The sequence below is a fragment of the Perca fluviatilis genome, chromosome 20 (genome assembly GCF_010015445.1).
Source record: "Perca fluviatilis chromosome 20, GENO_Pfluv_1.0, whole genome shotgun sequence".
Taxonomy (NCBI): Eukaryota; Metazoa; Chordata; class Actinopteri; order Perciformes; family Percidae; genus Perca; species Perca fluviatilis.
The window spans coordinates 17,236,929-17,260,022 of NC_053131.1; the positions used below are offsets into that span (position 1 = coordinate 17,236,929).

The 23,094-nt window shown below is 40.6% G+C and overlaps 1 protein-coding gene across 7 annotated transcripts in view; it reads right to left on the minus strand.

Moving 5' to 3' along the window:
* rps6ka1 (ribosomal protein S6 kinase a, polypeptide 1) overlaps positions 1-23,094 on the minus strand; it is a 53,492-nt gene that overhangs the window by 12,963 nt on the left and 17,435 nt on the right. For 3 of the 7 annotated variants that reach the window (XM_039785147.1, XM_039785146.1, XM_039785151.1), the window contains exon 3: positions 160-213. The exons of 3 other annotated variants lie outside the window; for them this stretch is intronic. In XM_039785147.1, the coding sequence (XP_039641081.1) occupies positions 160-213 (54 nt within the window). Of the gene's footprint in view, positions 1-159; positions 214-1,302; positions 1,438-23,094 lie in introns of those variants that run through there. One more of the 7 variants, XM_039785153.1, reaches the window with a different exon arrangement.

Here is a 23,094-nt window from a genome sequence, read left to right on the forward strand (position 1 = left end):
CCAGAGGGCAGAGAGACAAAAGTGCAAAAGTGTGTGATCCTGAAGTGGATAAAATGCAGAGATGTTACTGTAAGCAACAGCCTGAGTGGGTTTGCAAAGGGGGAGCTGCAGATTGCTCGGATATAAAGCAGTTGTAGAGTAGAAGTGGTCAGAGCTTACCTGGACTTTAATATTGGCAAAGTCCCTCTCTATCCAGGTGATATGAGACTCGTTCTGGGAGGGGAGGATGGTTGTGTTGGAAGTTAACATCGGTTACAGAGAACATACTGTACTTGCATTAAGTAAATTGTAATACAAAGGAAATACAGATAATACAGATGTACTGGACATGAATGGATAAGTATCCTTGCAGGTGCAACAAAACACACAGGTCACAAAACACACTCACACATAGAAAGGGTAAGAAAAGGACAGGTTGGTTGCCACACTATTGACAGGAAACTTCTCTTCCCTCCTAGTTCTCACTTCCTCTTTTCGTGAACTGATCTGGCATCCTTCCTTCTCAATGATTTAAACATGTTTCTGCTAACAGCGGGGACCTCGGTTTCCCAGTATAACTGCTGCTCAGAGACATTTTGATCATCTTATGTGACTGATCACGCATGAAGGTGCTGGCAATATCTAGAATGTAAAGTATTCAGAAATGAGCGTGTGCAGACACTCATTTGGGTGTCTTCTGTTTCGGCCTTTCACCAAGGCAAATTCCATGTAGTTCCACTACTGTGGCAATAAACTACTTTCGGATTCTAATTTAATGGGGTCATTTGAACATAGTGCACATGGTCTCTAGACCATGTAAAAAATAGTGCACTTATTGGTGAATTTAATGGCCTTGGCACATCAAGATGCTGAACGGTTTCAATTTAAATTGTGTTGTTGACTGTTTAGTGCAACAATGCACAGGCTGAACACATGCTGTAGCATGCTGAAACAGAAAGTGTGATCCTGCATTAGCACTGCGCTGAAAATCAATTGCACACAAAGTTTGAGTTTCAACGAACCAGCAAAATTAACCATTTATGAGGTGCTTAAGGGTGAGAGGAGGTGGAAGATAAACACGTCTTCCTGCGTTTCCTTGCACTTCAAGCTGAGAAGATGGCAGCTCATCATCACATCCACCCTCAACAAAGGAAACCCCTACCTCTCCTCCTAAAATACCACACAGCTGCCTGAGGCTTCAGGCAAGTCCCCAGCCCCAACACAACCATCACCCTGGCGCCACCTACACTCACAGAAACGCTCACTTCACATCGACTGGAGGTTAATGACAGACAAACAAACATGTATAACATGGCCACTTGCCTCTTGTGTGCGAGTTTTGGTGCGGAATAGGAGCCTCCACATGTCCAGATATTTCCATGTCACTAGTGTCAGTGAATCTCTCTCACGGTCTTACAAATACACAGCCTCTGTGTCAGAGTTAACCAACACTTTCTGTATGCAATACACACACACACACACACACACACACACACACACACACACACACACACACACACACACACACACACACACACACACACACACACACACACACACACACACACACACACACACACACACACACACACACACACACACACACACACACACACACGGAAGTGAAGTTATAGAAATGGATATGAGCAGCAGACTGACTTGCTGAGGATAGATTGGGAGAAAATAGTTCCAGAGCTGCAGGAAGTGGCTCTTAGGAAGCATTTTCTGATTGGGAGAAAAAAAAGAGTAGACGCAGGGAGTGGTGGGGTGACAAAGGAAGAGACAAGAGAGAAAAGACACTGTCGAAGGAGTACAGAGCAAGTCTACTCAACTGCTTTACACACTTTGAAGCGAGGTTGAACAAAACAGAGAATCACTTTGCATAATTAATCACTCAGTAGGATTACAAAAGCCCCTGTTGGCAACCACAGGGTTCTAAGAGATGGGAGAAAATTGATAGCATGCTAATGCATGCTTGTCAAGAATCTGAGAGATTTTTAAGAAAATTACAATACTGTTTGAATTTTGTATTTTCCTTTGGAGTCTCACCTGGCTAAACTAAAGGCATCGGATATAATTAGAGTCAGCACTTGCACGTTCAGTAACTTGTTTCTTTCTGACAGCTAGAAAGCAAACGTACCTTGTGTCAGAGACGGAAGTGGTGTAATGGTCTTTGACAAACACAAGGGGCCAGTGCAAGTCTACAGCCAGGCCAGCACGCCAAAGAGAGTGCCATGAGAGAGGAGCTTTAGCCAAGTAAGGGCATGTTCACATTGTTAGCTCATGTCTCCAAAATCTTAGTGCTGGAACTGACAATAATTGCAGCAAGGGAGGCGAAAAGTAGGGTCGAGGGGGAGCTATGGGAGGTGACAGAGGCTTGCCTGCTGCTTAGAAACTGTCCAATCACAGCAGCAAATGGCACATAGGTAGGAAGAAGCACATACAGGCAGTGAGCGAGTTGTAAAACACAGACACTTGGGAGTATTTGTCTCAATGTAGCCTCTCCTCTTTCCTGGAAAATGGAGCAGCACCTGCACGTTTTCAAATTGATGACAGGTCTGACTTTTGGAACGGAGAAAAAGAAGGAGAAAAAGTGAGCAAGTCTAGAGTGGGAGACGGAGTAGTCTAAACATCCAACCAACCAACCAACCATGGTTCAGTCTCATTACTATGAAAACAAATATCCTGCACTAGACCTTGTCTGCCTAAGCACACAAACACACAGACACACACACACAGACACACACACACACACACACACACACGGGTACTCTGCAGTACTACCTTGACTAGGACTAAAATATTGTAGGCTGCATGTCAAAAATATTTTAGGTATCACTTTCTAATAAAAACACCCCTTATAAAACATTTATAAGTTTTAACTATTAGCTTAATTTAATGATGAAAAATTAATGTATCATCATCACACTAATCCTTTAGGGCTACAACTAATGATTTTTCTTCATTAATCAATTAATCTGCCAAATATATTGATTAATCGATTAGTCTTTTGATGTATATGTAAAATGTCAAAAATTCACATCACAATTTCTCAAAACCCAAAATGATGTTTTCACATTGCTTCTTTTGTCTACAACATGATAGAGAATAACAGTTGGTCAATAATCTTTGTCAGTTAGGTAAAGGCAGAAACAGCTAGCTTTATGAACAAAAGTAGGAATATCTAGTTTGGGGTTAGCGTGATTGTTACAGTTGTGTCTTTGTGTTTTGAGCAGTCCGACTCTGTCCTCTCTCCCCCTTTATCAACTCAGAAGGAAGGCACCAGAGAGGGGCAGCTATATTTTGGAGGGCAGGGCTGACTCATTCAGTTTCTTTCCTATTCATTATCTTTTTTTTGTCCTCTTATGAACATGACGTTCCTACGACACACCTTCTTTCCACTTCGCCCAACAGCCTTTCCATTTGCTCACCATTCTGTCTTTTCCCCTGTCCCATTCATTCTCTCACTTACTCGGTTTGCACTCTAGCAACACCTGCTGTCACAGCCAAGACTGACAGGCTGGTACAAAAAAGGGGAGAGGTGGATGGAGGGAAGGAAGCAGTGGGAAGATGCGGTGCTGCTGATGGACATTCACCCAGTCCCAGTGCAATCCTCAGACATTCAATCACGGTGCTTAAATATTAGCTTAGCTTAGGCAGGCAGGATGAGAACAGATTTAAAGAACATCATAAAAAAGAGATACATGGAAACAAAATATAAAGTTCAGGTTCAGGCTGGCTAAGAACAAAGAACTAGCAGCCCGGCAAAGACTTATAGTCATAATCCTTCCCTACTTACAACGCAAGTATCTCTGTCTTTGCCAGTGCTGTTCTCCTGCAGAAAGATGAGAGACGATCTTCATCTAGAGTACATTATTTTTAAATAGTAGACTAAGAAACAGATTGTGTGTGTCATAAGTATGAGCAATACTTGACATTCATGACATGAGATGATGACAGTTTTTGTGGAATCAGTTCTCCCTTTAGCACACTACATCATAACAGAAAAACAGAGATATGTACTGTAGATATAGAAGAAAAATAATGAAAGGGTCATCTGGTTTGGTGAGTGGTTTATGACTAGTCAAAGGATGTCTGTCACTGTTAACTGTTATATGTTTTGATCCTTGACTACTTGGTGGAGGGTAACACTGGGGTTAATTCCCATCCTTACATACAACATAAAGTTGTACAAACAACCAGAATCATCAAAATCCACTTGATCACAAAAAAACCCCACAGAAACTACTACAAACACTGACCCAGCCTCGCAATACACTGCACCAAATGGCATCATTGAATGACACCGGCAAATGTTTAGTGAGCAAGTAGTCTCGACTGGCACAGATGCTCGTTTTATATCAAAGGCCATAGACAAGTTAAAAGGTGGATGTTACAGGATTAGCACAAATGCTACAGGAAATCCTGTGTTGGCATCTGTACTATTAATATCCCCAGCAAGGATAGCAGTAAGATGATAGGCAGTTCAGCGCTGGGCCAGATGACATGAGGCCTGTAATGGCCTTGTGGAATATCCACAGATGGTCAATAAATAAAATAAAGAGGGACAGAAATGGCAGGAGGGAGTATGAGAGAACAAAAGAGAGGGATAGAGAGAGATAAGTGGGAGCGATAGATGAGACAGAGGAAGAGAAGAAAGAGTGGGTGGTAGTAATATAAACAATGAGGTCATCGGAGTTAAAGCTAAGCTGGCTGACTGCAGTGAAAATGTGTTCACCATGCATAGAATACAGAGCAACACCTGTATATACACACACACACACAGTACAAGCCATAACCACACAAACAATGACATTGAATGAGCAATTTTCTTTTTCATCATTCATTTTTAATTTCTCTTACAGCATGTAACTGTTCCCACTCTATAGTTCAAACTCTCCACACCAGCCAGAGCAGCCTAAAATAGCAGCTTCATATCCCAGTCAATACTTCCTGCTTCCTCCCTCTAGTGGTTCTCATCTTTCCTTAAATATCAACCTAACATCTTGCCAAAAGACATACACTCAAAACACACACAGGCATAAATCAAAACACTGGCGTAGGCATCCTTCCTGAACCGGTCTTAAACACTATTCATAACCTTGGGCCTTGATTGACAAGACGACAACACACCCAACTCTTTTTAATATATGAACTACTCCACTGCCTGCAACTCTTGAGATGAAAACTTTTGTGGGAAATATTTAACTAACCGGGCAGTGCCACCCAGGCAGCCACACCTTCATTCTTCTCCATTGAGGCCAGATAAGTAGCAACTAACCCTTCCTGTTTGTAACACTTCACAATAATGTACGCCATGTTAGGCCAGAATGTCGCAGTATATTCAGTACTGTAAAAGTAGTTTTTGTGACAGACGGATGGATTTTAGGGTGTAGGACGGATTTTAATTGAGAAAATGATGGAACTTATGGATGGTCCTCCTCTTAATTTATTAAAAAAAGCACATTGTGTTAGTTTTTGCTCAGAGAAACATTAACATTCATTTTGAGTTGGGTTTCTGGCCACCTGATGAATCTAAGTCCAATATCCACTCTCTTGCTGGCTCGGTTATTGGTCTCCACTGACTCCAGAGGGAAATATTTGGCTCTTTAGCTGCTAAATGCTCCACTATGTTCACCAGCTAGTAGTTAACTTTGTCTGTCTGATGTCTGGTGCTAGGCATGTAACTTAAACGGGATTAATCAAAGCTTTTTATTAAAAAACAGCTGCCGGCTGTGGCTGGACAATGCTTCAACTAATAAAAACAAAATGCAATGTAATACAATGCAGAAAGACAAAAGAAGCTTGAGGTTGGGGCTTAATTGAGTTTAGAATTAAAAGAGTGAACGAAGACGACTTGTCTAGCATTTGGCTGGTGAAAACATGGAACCCTGCCCTTAGCAATGTCAGACTATGCTAAATCAGTGTAAATAAAAGTCTTCCTGAAGAGTAAATTAATTGAAGAAGTTGACATTCAGGTCAGTATTACACAGAGATGCCAAAAAATAAATGTCAAATGTGGGGGGTAGACAGATCTGTGTTTTTATCAACTCATTTGTAACCAAAATATGGTGTTAATGTAATTTTGCATTTCCTGTACTGCATATGACACTGCTGCCATGGCAACAAAGGTCAAAGGGTATAATGCTCCTGGGGGGGAAAACACTTAAAACTGCTGAGAAAGAGAAACGAATGAGAGAGAGGAAACAAAGGAGAAAAAACAAAAGCAGACAGAAAACAAATGCAATAACCTGGAAAGATAAAACCATCCAATGGAAATATAAAAACAAATGCAGAAGAGGTTTTATTAAATCAAGAAGGGCAGAGCAGAGATAATAAACACCATCCACATTAATGAGAACTATAAAGGATGATTGGAACTGGTTGGAACATTTTCCCTAAATCGACCCTGAGAGGGAGAAGCGTGAAACTATGGCAACTGTGTCTGTCTCCATATCCCAGCATCCTCTTTGTAAAACGAGAGTTGTATGAGAAGCAAGGCCATAAACACAGGAAACATTTTGGATGATGATTCCAGGTAACATTTGCCAGCCTCCATTTTTACAAAAAGAGCACTTTTGTGCCTTTTTGTGAAATACTCTACTTACTCTACTTCAACATGCAATCTGATGCCAGATTCCTCTCCAAACCATCCATGCTGCATGAGAATACATAAGTCTACAGTCACTTTATATTGTGATGGCCTTTAAAGGTTGGCAATGTAGCTTGTGACTCTAATATCAGAGACCTTTCAGAATACACAGACTTCTCTATAAAACACACACACACACACAGGGCTGATTCTCTGACAGAGTAGCCCTGTGTAATCACTACTGTACTAGAGTGTGTGTGTGTGTGTGTGTGTGTGTGTGTGTGTGTGTGTGTGTGTGTGTGTGTGTGTGTGTGTGTGTGTGTGTGTGTGTGTGTGTGTGTGTGTGTGTGTGTGTGTGTGTGTGTGTGTGTGTGTGTGTGTGTTTTAAGCCAAACTGATGTATGAATGAAAATCCCTCATGATTGTGTTTTGTGTGTATATGCGTTATCATAAACCTTTTTCCTCCTGGCGGCACAAGTCACAATGAGGACTCAGCGACGGCAAGGACACAGTAACCATGACAACTAGGCCCATAGCAGCCATGAATGGACGGAGGAGGGGATGAAGTGAATAAATGGATGTATCAAAAGTCTGAGGGGCAGCTGGTTCAAGTGTAGTAGGTTTTTAGTCTGTTCTGGGATGATCAAACACACCGATTTGTGGACTGACATGCTTAATGGCGCACACAGTCCAGCAGCATCCATTCACAAAAACCTTCTTTGATTGTGTCCTAGGAGTTTTTCATTCATATATTTTCATGAGTCTGGCCTAACACACGTTTACACACAGAATATGGCACTGTGAAACATTCTAAAAAATAAATAAATACTGGTTTCAAGATAGGTCTTATTTTTTTAATTTGATTCATCAATCCAACTGGTACAAGGATATTGTACTCACCGAGTTAAGTGTGGAGATCTGGGTAAACAGATACGTAAACATTTTTAATAAGGATCCTCTAAATTTCTTTTTTAGACACTTGTGTGACCCAGATACATATTGACTGGAGCAATGAAAAATAAAGTTGTCAGTGCTCTCTGGTATATATGTAATGCCGTCCTCGTTTCTAAACTTGCTTATATCAGGTCGGGCTCTACAGGGAATATGTCGTTCCAACAGAAAAAGGAATCATGATCGGACAATCACGCAGGTTTTTAACAAATCCTCAGGTTAGACAAACTTCTAGTGAAAAAATCTGATTAATGTATAATTGTATGAACTATTTGTGTTGCATCTTCCCTCATCACTCCCCATCATGCGACCAACATCAAGATGCTGATTTTGAAATCAAGTAGTTAATCAGTAGATGAGGTAATCAGTACATCATCCCCCAATTAGTTACTCAATCTGCATTTTGGGAGAGTAAGATTTTCTTTGGAGGAGATAGAGGATATTCAAAAATCACATTGGTCTTTACTTGTTAAATAAAAATAAAATCCAAACATCAGTATTGAAGCCACAAGAACAGTTTGGATATAAAACCAGCCTGGTCTCACAGAATTCGGCGAAATGAGCACAAACTGTTAATAGCGCATTACGTGGTGGTGGCACAGAATGTGTGAAAATTCTGTGTGGCCACCACGGAAAACAATGCCAAAGTAAAGTCAATGAGAAGATGATAAGCATTAAGAGAGACTACGGTAGTGAGTAGTATGAAAGGCCGAAAATCCGCGCAGGGAGGTTGGTTGGGTCAAACACAGACTTTCACCCAGGAGACCGGGGATCGTGTCCCGCGTGTTACATTTCCTTAACCGAACTGTCGCTTTGTTGTTTTACTAAACTAAAGCGTCCCGTTCTTCTTTTCCTAAACTCAACCGTCCCATTGTTGTCCAGTGTCCCGTTATTGTTTTTCTAAACTCAACCGTCCGTTGTTGTTTTCCTAAACCCAACCGTCCCGTCCCGTTGTTGTCCCATGTCCGGTTATTGTTTCCCGTCATTGTTTTTCTAAAGTCAACCGTTCGTTGTGGTTTTCCTTAACCCAACCGTTCCGTTGTCCCGCTCTTTTCCTTAAGTTAAGGGGCTGTGTTCATTTCACGGAATTCTGTGAGATCAGGTTGCAGCTGCATAAAACAGTCAATGGAACAATGGTTGGGATTAATAAATTAAACTGTTGGCTTGTTTAAGCCAGTGGGATTGTCTCACTGCTCGTGTTCCTAGCCAATGTTATAATTTACCGGAATTATGACCAAAACTATAAAAAAAAGATGACTTGAAAAACCCAAATCTTCCTTTAATGATCACTTGTAGCAGAATTAATCTTTTGAAATGTTCTGAAAAACTCTTGATGGAGAGATAAGATAGTTCAACAGCATCCCATGAGAACAGAGAGCAGTTAGGTGAACTATATAGCTGATGGGCAAGAGGAGGGAGGAACAGAGGTTATATTGTGTACAATAGAATCCAAAGATTTAGAGCCCACTTCTAGCACAGAGGCAGGCTTGGTAATTGGGCTGTAAACCATCCCCCTGTGTGTGTGTGTGTGTGTGTGTGTGTGTGTGTGTGTGTGTGTGTGTGTGTGTGTGTGTGTGTGTGTGTGTGTGTGTGTGTGTGTGTGTGTGTGTGTGTCAACCAGCACACCAAGCCACCTAAAATGCTGCTGCCATTAACATCAGTTTCTGTTGATGATAAACTCAGACAACAGGATACCCACTTGACAGGTGCTTTTATCAATCGCTACCAACCCCCACAAACACACTACAAACTGCACTGAAACATCACTAACCATCACTGATTTACTTCCTCCAAGCACAACTGCGCGCGCGCACACACACACACACACACACACACACACACACACACACACACACACACACACACACACACACACACACACACACACGGCCTGCAGAGGCAATCACAACAAGGTCTATTAGCTACTGCAAAGAATAAGGAGCCAATTTAATTTGCGTTAAAACCGTCCCAGAGAGGCTCAAATAACTTGCTGCATAAACACAACTCTATGACTCACACTCACACACTTGATAAGACGTGAATGATGGTGTGTGTGCACCTTTTGCTTGCGTGTGCAAAATGTGGATAAGCATAGGTAATATTGTTTTTTATTGTAACCAGAAGATTGTGTGTCAGAGCAAAGTCTGTCCGTGTTGCGTAATGAAGCTGATTTTCCATTCCACACTCTTGTTAACTGACTAACTTGCCATGTAGGAGTAGGAACATCAAGAGTTGTTTATGCATAACTGATGAACCAAACGCATATCAGACTATTCACTGAAAGCCATTGATTCGCTGAACGCCATTCAATCAGGAATCACTGTGTCAAACATCTTTTTTGCTAAACGTTTGACCTTGCTGAAAAAAATAACATTCAGGATGCAACAAAAGGCTGAGTTGATTTAAGGCTGTCCTCGCCTTTGAGTGACTACACTTCACAGACAGACAGAAAAGTTTGGCTCAAAAACTTTGCAAGAACAAAAGCCAACAGGATGGAACGGGGCAGGACAGCCAAGGACACCTGCTCAACAAATCGTTAAATAACCAGGCTTTATCTGGACTACAAGACATGATGATGTATTAGACTATAAGGAGCAGTGCTGAGCAGTATGATGGAAGATAAGAGGGGAGAGGAAGAGAAGAAGAGGATGCTGTACTGGAATGTACAGAGTAAAATTATTAAGGGGCAGTGAGAAGGAGACCATGTAAGAGGGCATCTTCAAGCCTCAGTGCCTTTTCTCATTTAGGAGGTAGGTAGGTGTGTGTGTGTGTGTGTGTGTGTGTGTGTGTGTGTGTGTGTGTGTGTGTGTGTGTGTGTGTGTGTGTGTGTGTGTGTGTGTGTGTGTGTGTGTGTGTGTGTGTGTGTGTGTGTGTGTGTGTGTGTGTGTGTCATCAGGGTTCCCTCCCTGTCCTGATCTACAGTGCTGCTGGAACACCAGACAAAATCCAGAGGCTGTTTCCACTTGTTTTATCGTCTGATCAAACACAAATTATAGGCAATAACTGGCAGGTCTGGTTGTTCCTCGTGAGCCTGCTCGCAAAATAATCAAATGAGCCAGGCATTACTACCTTAAAAACTGACAAAAACAATCCCATTATCATGTGTGATGTAAGTAGATGAGAGACAGACGGGGAAAATAATGCCAAAACCGATTGAGAGTATGGAAAAGAAAAGAGACACCAATGGTGGACATATTGAGGGCAAGTGTCGACACCCATGTCGGTAGCCTCATAACGTCAAGTCTCCATGATCAGATCGTAGACATGATGTAATTGAAATGACAAGGGGCTGCTATTGCCATATAAAAAAAACAAGCAGTTATGTTACAGTAATTTCATAATCTACAAAGCTATAAATAAATAAATAAAGAGATAAATATATGGCTGCAACTAAGTTTAAGATTATTCTGTTGATTATTTTCTTCATTAATAATTTTGTTTGTGTCAAATAGTGAAAAATGCCAATCACAACTTCCAAGAGCCCAAGGTGAAGTCTTCAAATTTCCTGTTTTATTCAACCAACAGTCCAAAACCCAAATAAATTCACTTTACCTCTATCATTAAGGCAAAGAAAAGGAATTTTTTACTCATGCTATTCATCCATTATGAAAATAGGTGCAGATTAATTTGATGTCCAACGACTAATCCTTTCATGTCTTTTTAATACACATAAACACAAATATTACCAAAAGGAGTGACATTGTTTTGTTTAAGGACAGACAAAAAATGTATTTAAAATCATACAGAATAGGAGAAGAAATCTACAAAACATTTATAAAATAGTACAGCAACCAAATATGTATCAACAAAGGAACAGGAACATGTATACACGACATACAGGAACAAAACATTTATTTTCTACTATAGACTATAGAATACAGTTCAAATGTTATAAACAACTTTGTTAGGATTCTTCATGCAAAGTGAAAATCGCATTTTTTCACGCTGTACAAACAAGGTTTTGTTTAGCAACATTCATGCAAATATGAAGGAATACATTTTTAATTCTGAAGTGCTAATGAACACACATTCTTCATCAACACTTGATAATCTCTCAAAACTAATGGAAAAACATCTGGGTTTCTATTAAAGGGCTTCCACCGCCTTTCAGTAAACAAAATACAAATATAGTCTTCATGACTGAGTGGACAATCATGTAGCCACTAAATCACAATTCAGACCAGATCAATCCAATGCCAATGACTTCAGAGGCTTTTCCACAGTTAAATGTTTTCTGCTGCCGCACAGATGCTGCAAGGAGGACTGTAATAAACTTCAGGAGAGGCAATACACTTGAGATAAACAGAACCTCTCTGTGCAACACATCCCTCTGCAATGGCAATGTTTTCAGAGAAAAGTCACATTTGGTTGGTTGAAATTTCACGGGCGAGCCTACATCAATTCTATTGTCACCAACACAGCAGTGGTATACATGATTACAAGGTTATACAAGTTGCTGATGTTCAAGGAAAGAGAAACTCTTCTTGCAATTAACAAACAAAAGAAGCACTTAATGCATAAATTAGATAGGAATGGCCTCAACCTATCCGTCTTTTATCGTAAAAGGTTGCTCGTTTTGAAAGAGGGGACACTTCGAATCCTGGCTCTGCCTCAAGCTGCTTTTATTAACACACACACACACACACACACACACACGTCATTTAGCTGATGCTTTTATCCAAAGCGACTTACAGTTGCTACATACAGTAAGCAGCTATGGCACGCACACACACAGGTTTGTGGGACTATCTTTGTGGGGACCAGTCATTGACATAATGCATTCCCTAGCCCCTTACCCTAACCTTAACCATCACAACTAAATGCCTAACCTTAACCCTTACCCTAACCATAACCTAATTCTAACCCTAAAACCAAGTCTTAACCCTCAAACAGCCCTTTAAACTTGTGGGGTCCAGCATTTTGGCCCCACAAAGCTGTTGGGACCCCACAAGTATAGTCACACACACACACACACACACACACACACACACACACACACACACACACACACACACACACACACACTGTACGAATGTTTTTTTCTGTTTCATCATTTCTCACTCCTAGATTCATTATACAGTCTTCCTGTTCTAACATGACTCAGACAGTTACACTTTGAGGATGAGGCTCTCTTGTGCAGCACAGACATTTGCAGAAAATCGCTGACAAGTATAAACGGTCGTCGATACACAGAGACAGCAGTCTTATCAACTGATCTTATAACATTCATGAGCTGAACTCGGCTGTTTTGTGGTATCACTATCAGCTTTAATAACTAACATTCTTATCCTACCAAGATTATCATCACAGCTTTTCACTCTAAATCACTATTAGAGTGTGTTCTAGTGCTCATGTTTCTAACTAAATATATGTAATTAATATGCCAACAGATGCAGTTTATTTGCTCTCCTCTCAAGCAGAAAGTGTGACACACAAGTGTGATTATGACCTGCTATCACAGTAATTTCCCTCTTTGTTAGTGCCTCTTTCTTGTATCTATCCACTTCTCATTAGGGTCTCAAGATCATCAAATTAGTTTAAATGCTGATTTTGTCACAACTCTTGAAAGAATCTACCTTCTTTAAAGAAAGATGTGGGTTTATTTTTTTGGTTTACTTCAGAGATGCTTCAACAAGACAACCCAAAACTTAAACAGGTAAACATCAAAGCCCTTAAAGGTCCCATGGCATGAAACTTTATGAGTTTTTTTTTAACATTAATGAGTTCCCCCAACCTGCCTATGGTCCCCCAGTGGCTAGAAATGGCGACAGGTGTAACCCGAGCCCTGGATATCCTGCTCTGCCTCTGAGAAAATGAAAGCTCAGATGGGCCCATCTGGAATCTTCTCCTTATGAGGTCATAAGGAGCAAGGTATGCCTCCCCTTTCTCTGCTTTGCCTGCCCAGAGAATTTGGCCCATCCATGAGAGAGAGACATCATGGCTTTCAAACGAGCAAAGTGGCAGTTGGTCAAGGCCACACCCCCACCCTCCACCTTGCCCCCCCCCCTCTCCTCCTCAATAGCTACAGATACAGAAATGGTACATACTAAGTAAAGCTCATTGTGGGACTGGCTCTAGTGGCTATAATTCTGCACCAAGGCTGAATTTCGGGAAAGAGACTTCAGGTATAGTATTAGGGGACCACTAAGGTCTATATAAAAGCATTCAAAGAGCACCATGTCATGGGACCTTTAAAATAAAACTGTTATCACACTGCACTACACACTCTATGGTTTTAACATAACCTTTAAATTAGACACTGTAGTTTGAGTGTTTTCTGTAGGTCATTCCAAGTAGAAGGTGCAGCAAACATGAATGCCTTTTTAAACATCTCTGTCCGGGCTTGAGGTACATTCAATGAAATAGTGTTCTGGGACCGTAAACCATAAGTACTCTGTGTAAAAGAAAGAAATTCAGATATGTAACATGGGAGCCTGCCTAAAATGGCTTTGTATATGAACATATAAAAGGTGAGTAAGCCGGCGATTTGACAGAGAGGGCAAATTCACTGTGGAGTAAAGTGTACAGTGATGAGTGAGGGGTCTGCAATTTGAAATGAACCTTAAAGCTCCATGATACACAGCATCCAACATCTGAAGACACTTTGATGGGGCATTTACGTACAACAGATCACCATAATCAATAATAGAGAGAAATGTGGCATCAACTAGCCTTTTTCTAGCAGAAAAAAGTAAAACAAGATTTGTTCCTAAAGAAAAAAACCTATCTTCAATTTCAACTTTTTTTTACTAGGTTCTGTATATGAAGCTTAAAAGAAAGGTGATCATCAATTAAAAATCCTAAATATTTATAAGATGAAACTACCTCAATTGTTTTACCCTGATCAGTAACAATATTCAGGTCTAACTCCTTTTTCCTTGAGTTTGAAAAGACCATTACTTTGGTCTTCTCAGCATTAAGCACAAGCTGTAATTGATAAAGCTGTGCTTGCACTCTGTCGAAAGCAGTTTGCAAGCATTCATACGCCTTCTTAATGGTAGCTGCACAACAATAAATAACAATATCATCTGCATAAAAATGGAAAAATGCATGTTGGACATTTTCCCCCAGACAGTTTATATAAATAGTGAATAAAAGTGGCCCCAGAATGGAGCCATGGGGAACCCCTTTACAGATGGATACATATTTTGACGTTAGGCCTTCAACTTGTGTAGCTTGAGTCCTATCAGCGAGGTAGTTGATAAACCAGCCCACAGAGTGCTCAGACATACCTCTCACATCCAGTCTCTGAACTAGTATGCTATGGTCAACAGTGTCAATTGCTTTGGACAAATCAATGAACAGGGACCAAAACTGCGGACCAAAATACATGTTGCTGCACATTAATGAACTAAAAGCCACACAGACTACACCAATTTGTTTTTCCTTCAATCCAAAACTTTAAATCATCAGAAAAAAGTATAAATTTAAAGATGTTATAATCGTATCAAATATTTACACATAGTGGCCTCAAGAACAGAAAATGACCTGTGTATCGACTCCCTGCTGACCTGAATGCGATACAGTACAATGAGGACATTCTCTCTCTACGGTTCTTTATGGAATGTAATAAAGCTTTTAAAAAACAGCTGAAGACTCACCTATTTAAAATGACCTTTGTCCCTTTGTTTGTTTTGAAGTTTTGTTTTACTGTTTTTATTTGTATTTCTTTTCTTATTTTTAAATGTATTGCTTGTTGTTTTTCGTTTGTTGGTCTTATTTTTTAACAATTTTATTCTTTTGAAAACACTTATTATATAGCTGTGCACTAAGTAATAAAATACTGGCTGCTTAGTACCGTTCTGGGACCTTGCCAATGCAAAATGACAGAGAGTCTTTAGGGACCGTATTGATTTTCCGTTCCAAAAAAGAAGCAGAGAAGAACACAATATGAGGTTTCGAATCTCAAAGTAATCTCTGGTCTAACAGCTGTTTAGAGGCATCACTATAATTTGTTTTGTGAGGCAAAGGCTAGTCATCCAACCCTCTTCTAGTGGCAAAAAAATACTACTAGTGCTCTTTCACTTTCTTAATCCAGCCTGACCCGACACAAAAACTCCCGTAGCTTCAAGTAACATTGGAGTCTATTGGAGTTGGTAGTCTCCAGCACCTTTGTTCATATTGTGACAAAAAGGCTGATTTACAAGGCTCTGCAAAATGACCAACAAAAGAGGTAAAGGGTGGAGAAAGAGGAGCTCTATCAGTCCCTCTGATAGGACCAATCTTATTTTGAGGTGCTTAATGTGCACAGTTTTTTCTGACTGGTCTAATTGCAGTATAATTGTTTATTGTATGTGCACTGGTAGATGATGAGCAGTGATGCTGGTTAATTGTTGGCATGGGCACCATGCTTGTGCACACGTACAGCTTTACAATCGGGGTGGAACACAGCAGGAACACCATGTGAGCAGGGTTTTATTATTCCGATTAAATCCTTTGAAAGCATATTAACTATTGAATGCATCCACACACTTATTCTTAAATCGTCAAAGTTTTATATATCCTGCTCATAAGAGTCTGGGATTGGTGATACAATACTTACTACACCATCTAAATAATAAATAAGATCTCTCTATCCCTCTCTCTTTACTTTGATCAAAGCAGTGACTTTAATCTCTAAATCTAATTTCATAATCCTCCCGACATTTCGTCAAAATAACAGACTTACTTACTTTGAAACCACAACTGCCATATTCTTAAAACATTTAAGACCAACAATTGGGATTTCAATTAGGCTGTGCAAGCTCGCCCATGGGTGTAACTTTTATGAGCGCTCTGCTCATTACTGTGATAGCCAACTAGCTAATCACACACCCAGGAAATGAAAATAGGTGCCGAGATATGAAGGGGAATAATGCATGCTACAAAAAGAGGAAAAGGAGACAAAGAAAAAAATAGTGGGAGACAAAGAAAAAAATAGTGGGTCATAAGGGGACTGCAAAGAGCAACACACTGTCAACTCCAGCACATAATGCTGCTCAACAGTCATTTCAGAGGATTGGTAACTGTCTGAGTCATGTTAGAACAGGAAGACCGTATAATGAATCTAGGAGTGAGAAATGATGAAACAGAAACAAACATTCGTACATTGTGTGTGTGTGTGTGTGTTGGAACCAAATCTGTCACGGGCACAACCAAAGTCCCCTCTGAGTCTGTGCCACAGTGCTGCTGACATCCGCACTTACCCCTATTAAAATGTAAAAGTTGACATTTTTATTTTCCCAGCTGCTGCAGCCTGTTCAATCAAAGTCACATTTTTGGGGAAAATGTGTACACACACACACACACACACACACACACACACACACACACACACACACACACACACACACACACACACACACACACACACACACACACACACACACACACACACACACACACACACACACACACACACACACACACACACACACACACACACACACACACACACACACACACACCTATAAACTAAAAGATCCAGACAGCTGCAACATTTTAGGGTTTATTTTGGCAACTGGAAGAATGAACTGAGGACATGGCATATTTGAATCCATGCACTTTTTTTCAACTGAGTTTAGGAAACACATGCACCTAGTGACACATACACACTGCCACAGACACACACACAACACCCATAGTGTATGCACTGTCTAGACTATAATACATTAAGTGCATGTTAGGCTACATCCTGAAGCCCAACGTGATATAGTCAGTCACAGCTCTATTCTCTTAACATTCAACCCCCTCTCTCACATTAGCCCCTCCCTCTAACCCTGCAGTGGAATGTGAAGTGTTTAGCTCCATCGAGCTCCAAGGCATGTCCAAACCTTGTTAATACAGGCCTGTGCTCACTGGGGATCACAGCCAAGCAGATGCCGGTATAATGCATTACACCCTTGGCAAGATTTCTCACTCTTTTGCAAGATGGTGGTTGGTTTTTCTAAGAAGGGTTTGACAATTTCCAGCTCTGAAAATGTTTGATGATGCTGTGCAGAGCAGGACGGCAAGACACAACACAGCACAGGATTGAGCTGGAAGTACAGCTCAACAGCCGTCCTCTGTCCTGATCATCATTCCTTCCATAAAGTTTTATTGTTTTTATTTAACCTTTAATATGCTTGAAAAGATCCTCTGGGCATGCGTGCCCTTTTTCAGCAATATCCTGTTGCAAGGTTATTCAGTTATGCACATTCACACCTCAGAGCTACCTTGTGCAGACCCATATCTTTTATTCATGATCACTTACTGGACAACTAAAATGATTAGCGGTTGAGTCACTTGTACATGGATGAGGAAGGGGATTGAAAAGGAGATGTTGAGAATGAATGAAGTCATATTTGCAGACCAAATATTTAAACTCTGAACTTAAATATAGATATTTTGAAGTAGAGCTGGGCGATATGGAGAAAATCAAATATCACAATATTTTTGACCAAATACCTCGATATCGATACCGCAACGATATTGTAGTGTTGACTAATGGTGCTTTCACAAAATATTTACACAATGAGATTTTTGATAAATCATCATCAGTAATGTGGATATAATGACTAAGGGGGTAAAGGCAAATAATAGAACAGTTACAACAGTCTGGTAAGGTCAGAAAATGACATCACTTTACTGTAATGCAGCCTTTAAAACCAGGAAAAGACAACACTTATGCCATATTATGACATTACGTATCAATATAATATCGATATATTGCCCAGCTCTATTTTGAAGTAAACCAATCCAAGATCACAGGTCTGGTGATATCATCATAGTATTTGCAAACAATTATCAGCATTCGTTGGAACTTGGCAAACAGGAGCAGCAGATGGTTGAGGAGTATTACCACATTCAGATAGTGTCAGGTTATTTATTAAACACCAGAAAAGTGATGCATGTGTCCCATTCTGCAATCTTCAGCTATCTGGCCCTCCACATAGGCAGACAAAAACACGGAAGATTTGATGCAACACAACATGTGTGAATATGTGCTTCAGTAGGAGCTCGGGGCAAAAGCACACCTCCACAGTAAAACCACCCTATGCACAGCCTTCACATAAATCATACTATTATTCAGCAAAACCCAAAGGGGTCAAGGAAGTGGAGCGATTTAAAAATGATAGGATGCATCTCATCAAGAGGTAAAATGCAAACAGGCCCTGCAGGGATGCGAGCCAAGAGAAAAGGAGGCAGCTGGAGGAATAGAGTAAGACAAAAGCAACTAAGAAGGTAGAAAAGAAACAATTCTGCTTTTCTTTCATCTGCCCTCTGGCCATTTCAGGAGAGTTCAGTGAATTTACCAGATTGAAAGCCCTCAAGGAGCAATACTTGCAGTATGCCTACTAAGGAGACTGCTCTCCATAACAGATACACAGAGAGAGGAGACAAGCAGGAAGTAAACTCTGCATGAGGAGACGTCCCTTTAAGAAGACATTCTGGGAAATAAGCTTATTGCCTTTCTTGCTGAGAGAGAGAGAGAGAGAGAGAGAGAGAGAGAGAGAGAGAGAGAGAGAGAGATACCACAAATAAAAAGCTAGCCGTCAGTGAGCTTAGTTTAGCATAAAGACTGGAAAAGGGGAAACGGCTAGCCTGGTTCTGTCAAAAGATAACATAACCTGCCACAATCGACACAAAAAACAAAGCGTAAAAGCAAAGTTGTGGTTTTACGGTGAGGTATTTATTGAATGGGCTAGCTGTTTGTCCCTGTTTCCAGCTTTCATGCTAAGCTAAGCTAACCCTATGCTGGCTGTGGCTTCATATTCAGTGTACAGATATAAGAGTGGTATCAATCTTCACATCCAACTGGACAGAAAGTTAATGTTTTTTCAAGTTGAATGACGGGTGGGAAAATTAACAAGCTTTGGCTTCATCCCGCTCCTTTTTGGACAGATTGAACATATTATTTGTAACACCAAAGCATCATCTCTAAACTCATCTGAAAAGGAGGACGTAAAATCACATGTGCCAAATGACCATGAAACACTCAAAACCTTCAACAAGAGGTGCAGGATACACAACCGATCACTGCAGCAAACAGATTGTACACCAGTGTGTTAAATCACCCTGACAGTCTTCTGTATAGAATCTTAACTCTGTCCAGAATTTAAAGATTATACACAGTCTGATAATGTAAGGAATTGGAGGAGGGCTGAGTGCTTTTCCTCGAATATGTATGTGTGTGTATTTAGACAGAAGGTGGGGGAAGGTGGGTAATGCCACATGAATCAAATGCAAGGTCATGTTTGTACAAGAAAGCAAGGGCAGTTGCTATGCCAACAACATGCATGTGCACACAGAGGGGCTTATGGTTGCACAAACGGATGCCGCGAGGCAGAATGACTCGCCAGCCCTGCAGCGCGCTACGGTAGCCCAGAGGTCAAAAAGCTCATCATGTTAGCTACAATCCCTGCCTTCACACTCTCGCCACTGTAACTGGTAAATATTTAATCAGTTCTGGAAACACTCAACACCAAGGCCTCCTGATTAACACACATGAACAGAAAGGCAAAGATGAACTGCCATGTGGAAGCCTGCGGTTCGTGATCTGAGGATGTATACAGTACAGATTAGCAAGAGGTATATTGGATCACAATTCACAGAGAGCAACATGAGTGCATCTGCTTCACACACATTTTTCCCAAGAGATCCAGAGTAGGTGTCTGAAGTGCTGAATTATTTTGCTACCACCACCTTTTTGGTTTCCTGGCATGTCAAGTCTTTCTTCAGTCACAAAGCTCTGAACTGTTTGACTGTGTTTGTGTGCACTGACGGACTGACGGGGGAAGTGTGCAGGAGTGTTCTACCAATCACTCTCCTCTCTCTGTACACTTCTACTGCAGTCCTCCTTTGCCGTTTGCTCCCCCATCCATTCCCTCTCCTCTCATGCTCTTGACAATTCCCTCACTCCTGTCTCCCCCTCCGCTGTGTCCTCTCTTCACTCGGTCCGTAAAGCACAAATACCACTCGCTCAGCACCTAACCGCAGTAAAAAGTCATTATCTGCATTAGGGAGTGCAAAAAATGTCAGACACCAATGTTAAAGGCATTACCTCGTTCTGCTTTTTGCCCTCAGGTTTGGTAGGTGGGAGCTCATACTGAAGTGGGAATCACAGCAGCAGAAATAAGACACACATAGAAAAAAAGCAAAACTGCATACTATTATTGACCGCATACTGACTTTCTGTCAACATTTAATAAACGTAGCATGTGGGGGCATTTTTAGTGATGTTCAACTAAAGATTTGTTACTGTGTTCGTGAAACAAGCATTTTGATTTAATTTGGGAAATTACAAGGGTTTTGCTTCACAATTTTTGGACATTCTATAGATGATTAACAAGAAAATAAACATAGATTGACAATGCAAATGATAGTTCTTGGAGCCCTACTCACTCCAATGGTCCATTTAGCTGTTCTGAAGCTTTCAATTGTATCTTCATAAGCAGAACGAGTATTTTAAAAGACCTAAAAATTATATATTACGTTTTATACATAACCCAATCATGCATCCTAAACAAGGCCACTTAAAAGACAAAAAAGCTTAAAAAAGGAACACGCTGACTTATTGGGACTTTAGCTTATTCACTGTAACCCCCAGAGTTAGACAAGTCGATACATACCCTTCTCATCTCCGTGCGTGCTGTAACTCTGTGTGACGCCCCCAGCGCTAGCTAAGCCTAGCACAGATCTTGGAGGTAACCGGTTCCAACTAGCCTACTGCTCCGAATAAGTATCAAAATAACGCCAACATGTTCCTGTTTACATGTTGTGATTTGTATAGTCACAGGGTGTACAATCTATCTACAACCTATTCTCACACTGCTGAAGTATTTTATCTTGAGGTCTGGCAATAATGTAATTTATAACAATAATAATAAAATGTATACAGGCAGGCGCCATCTTGGGAAAACAGTCATGACTAGTCGAACCACGAACGCCCTGCTAGATCTAGGTTACTGGTTACTGTTTGCATGGCATTCGTGGTTCGACTGGTCATGACTGTTTTCCCAAGATGGTGCCTACCTGTATACCCGAAGGTAATGTGTTTATAAACTCTCTTTTTAATAAACTGTCTGTACGTTTACAGAGTTCTCAATGCTTAAGTTTACATGTAGGGTCCCTCATTATGCTACCGTGGAAGTGTGGTGCTATTCTGAGCCATGTTAGTTGTATAAAATAGCGATTTATTTTTACTCTACCAGTGCTCGAAAGCCTAGTGTTAAGCTAATCAGCGGTACGCGCTAGCTTGTTTCAAGCTAGAGACACATTCGATTACCATCAAAACATATCCCAGAGAACAGTCAACTCGATCAGTCGAATGGGTTATCAACCCCTAGGTTCATTTTGCGCCAGAATTGGCCTTTAATAGGGACTGTTAATCAAGTGAATTTAATATCAACTGAGATTTATGATGCACGATTGGGTGAAGTTTGAAAAAACAAAAAAAAGGTAAATGTCATTTGAATTTGCCCAGAAAATGTATTTTCTCAATCAATTTTACTATAATTGCTAAGGGCCAATATGGGCACACAATTCTCTCCCAAAGTTTGAAATGTTTCAGTTGTTTTACATGTGAGATTTCTGTATTTGTTTATTTGTGCGTCACTGGTTTGAAGTGGGCAGGGCTAAGTTAGAAAAAGGGGATGTCACAGCCGAACAGGATTTGGCAAAATTTGAATCAAAATCTGATGACAGTTGGTGGGTTGTTTGCCGATACTCCCACTCCATTGTCAATGATATCGGATCCAAGCACACCCACACAGTCCTGGTGAATTCTCAGTTTATGAGGGTAAAATGTTTAAAGAATCAAGACTAAGGAGGTTTCTTTTCCTCCAAGTGTCTGGTTGTCTCTGAGAGACACACACCCACACCCACACACCCACACACCCACACACACACACACACACACACACACACACACACACACACACACACACACACACACACACACACCCCAAGTGACTCAGCTTCACTAACAAAGCAAAACTCAATAAACAATATTTGAAAAACTATTGTTATTCATTCAGACTGTCTATTAGTAAAGTGTAGTGTAATGTATTTGGTTAGGTAAATTACAGCAAGGCTGAATAAATTACCTCCTGCCGGCCTCATCAGGTCTGTGGTTTGTCAGTCAGATTTGTTGATCTGGAGATGCAGTGGACGAGGAATAATGTCTCTCTGCCTCCTCTGACTTTCTTTTAGCGGGCCTCTTCCTTTTATCAGCTCTACGGATGTAAATGATGCCCTTCCTTGAATGAGCAACCTTTTTTCCAATTGATGGTGTGCAGTATGATGTAAAGCAGCAAATTTTCACATTAAAGAAGCTGAAACCAGAAAATTGTTGGTTTTGCTTGAGAAACACATTAATTAAACGTAAACTTATTTATTTATATAGCGCCTTTCGTAAAATAATTGCAATACAAGGTGCAAGATTATGAAAATGAATGCAGATGTAGCTGTTTTTTATAAGCCCACCTGTAAAACAGCAGCAGCAACCAGATCATACAAAATCGTTGCAAGGGGTCCAAAAATGGCTTTTGGCCCGATTCATAACCTCATGTAAGGTCACTTTTGCTTGTCAGGCTGACGAATTTTCACTTTTA